This window comes from Engraulis encrasicolus, chromosome 15, assembly GCF_034702125.1.
Source record: "Engraulis encrasicolus isolate BLACKSEA-1 chromosome 15, IST_EnEncr_1.0, whole genome shotgun sequence".
Taxonomy (NCBI): domain Eukaryota; kingdom Metazoa; phylum Chordata; class Actinopteri; order Clupeiformes; family Engraulidae; genus Engraulis; species Engraulis encrasicolus.
Genome location: NC_085871.1, coordinates 21005922 through 21008421, shown reverse-complemented (window position 1 = coordinate 21008421; position 2500 = coordinate 21005922). Strand labels below are relative to the sequence as shown.

The 2500-nt window shown below is 47.1% G+C and overlaps 1 protein-coding gene across 1 annotated transcript in view; it reads left to right on the top strand.

Moving 5' to 3' along the window:
* Nucleotides 1-2500, top strand: part of celsr1a (cadherin EGF LAG seven-pass G-type receptor 1a) — a 174602-nt gene that overhangs the window by 73172 nt on the left and 98930 nt on the right. The window contains exons 5-6 of the mRNA XM_063217224.1: nt 1561-1760; nt 2245-2490. Coding sequence (XP_063073294.1) covers nt 1561-1760; nt 2245-2490 — 446 coding nt within the window. The remainder of the gene's footprint in view (nt 1-1560; nt 1761-2244; nt 2491-2500) is intronic.

Here is a 2500-nt window from a genome sequence, read left to right as displayed (position 1 = left end):
CACACACACACACACACACACACACACACACACACACACACACACATACAGACACACACACACACACACACACACACACACACACACACACACACATTTGGTGTGTTTAAGAGTCAGTAGGGTCACATACGCAGACACCGGAGAAACTCAGTTCAGAATATAGAGATGCAATCTCTCTGTCTGTCACTCATGTCCTGTACATTCACATGCATGTAGTATGCTCCCTTTCTCTCCCTCCCTCGCAAGCACAAACACACGCACACACACGCACGCATGCACACAAACACACACACACACAAACACACACACACACACACACACACACACACACACACACACACACACACACACACACACACACGCGCGCGCGCGCACGCGCGCGCGCACACACACGTATACATTGCATACACACACACACACTCATACACACTAGGTGTGATGTGCTTCTGGAGTGTGTAGTGGAAAGTTAGCCAGGAAAAGCAGGAAGAGGACCTACTACTCTGCGTACATACTGCTACTGCTGCTGTGTGTGTGTGTGTGTGTGTGTGTGTGTGTGTGTGTGTGTGTGTGTGTGTGTGCGTGCGTGCGTGCGTGCGTGCGTGCGTGCGTGCGTGCGTGCGTGCGTGCGTGCGTGCGTGCGTGCGTGCGTGTGTGTGCGTGCGTACGCGTGCGTGCGTGCGTGTGTGTGTGCCAGAGAGAGTGGCTACGTTAACATAATATTTGTCAGGAAATCTGTGCTTAAAACCACGAAGGTGGGGCACCAGATCTCACCTTGTGTGGTCACACAGAACACACACACACACACACACACACACACACACACACACACACACACACACACACACACACACACACACACACACACACACACACACACACACACACACACACACACACACACACACACACACACACACACACAGAGAAACTAGGCCTGCAGACTCACAATTAGCTGAGCCAAGCCACAGTAGGAATTATTGGAGATTTTTGGGGCTTAAAAGGACTACTGTATACGTGCACAAACACACACACAGTGATGCAGGTTCAGACAAAACATTCAAAAACAATCACACTGACACCCTGATACACAAATAGTCACACACACTTAAAGGTCAATTCAACGTAAAGTCAAATCTCTGCTTTTGTTTAATTTGTTACCTCAGTGGACTTTACATTCTGTATTTTCTAAAATGACTTTGTCCTTTAGTGAGCGATAATGATTTTATTCTGTGTTAAAGTTGGAGAGCAGGTTAGGGTTGGAGAGCTAGGTTTTTTTCCTTTGGTTTGTTTTTAGGGTTGTATGTGCTTCAGGTCCAATACCTTGCAGTTGGGTTGTGACTGAAGATTTGTGACTGAAGGGATTTGTGCTCGAAGTTCTGAGATGTGTCTGAAATGGTTTGATTTATCTTCATTTGCTTGACTTTGCCTTTTGTGTTTCTTCATACTCGCTTTTTCAGTGCTCTTTTTAAGATGCTGTAATTTTGTAAGTACATCATAAGCAAACCTGACGTCACTTATCCCCTTATCTCTCTCTCATGTTTCACCTTGTGTCATCTCCAGATGGTCTCCACCGCGTGACGGCCCTCTGCACCTTGCGCGTGACAATCATCACGGACGACATGCTGACCAACAGTATCACCGTGCGACTGGAGAACATGTCCCAGGAGCGCTTCCTGTCCCCGCTGCTGTCCCTCTTCATGGACGGGGTGGCCGCTGTGCTGTCCACCAGCCGAGATGCCGTTTTCGTTTTCAACGTGCAGGTGGGTTCACTTTTTTTACCGTGATAAGGTTAACATTTCATGACCCCCATCAGGGACGAGATTTGACGACCCTCCCCACATTGTACCCTTAATGATGAGCTGTGGCGACCATTAGAGCTTCTTGCCTGCCTGTTATGGTGTAATGTTAGGACTGGCAATGTAAGGACATTGTCCATGAAAATTGTCACTCATGAACGTTGTTTTAGTCAAAAGGGTTTAGTTGTAGGCAACTGTACTTCTTTTTCAAATTCCAGTTTTTTACCACTAAACTCTTGATCAACATGTAGTGACTTACAACTGAAGCTGAAGAATGAAATAAAAATAATCCATCCATCCATCCATTCATCCATTCATTCATCCATTCATTCATCCATCCATTCATTCATTCATTCATTCATTCATTCATTCATTCATTCATTCATTCATTCATTCATTCATGCATTCATTCATTCATTCATTCATTCATTCATTGTTCAATGTGCAGAACGACACGGATGTGCACGGCACCATCCTCAATGTTACCTTCTCCGCACTTCTGCCCTCCGCCACGGGGAGTGTGACGCTCACGGGTGGGGCAGTTGGAGTCACTAGTGCATCGGTAGCTGGAGGAGGAGGTTCAAGTGGTGGTGGAGGCGGCAGTGGAGGTTTTGGTCGATTCTTCCCATCGGAGGATCTCCAGGAGAGGATCTACCTGAACCGCACCATGCTCCAGCGCATCACCAGCCAACAGGTAAGTAGAA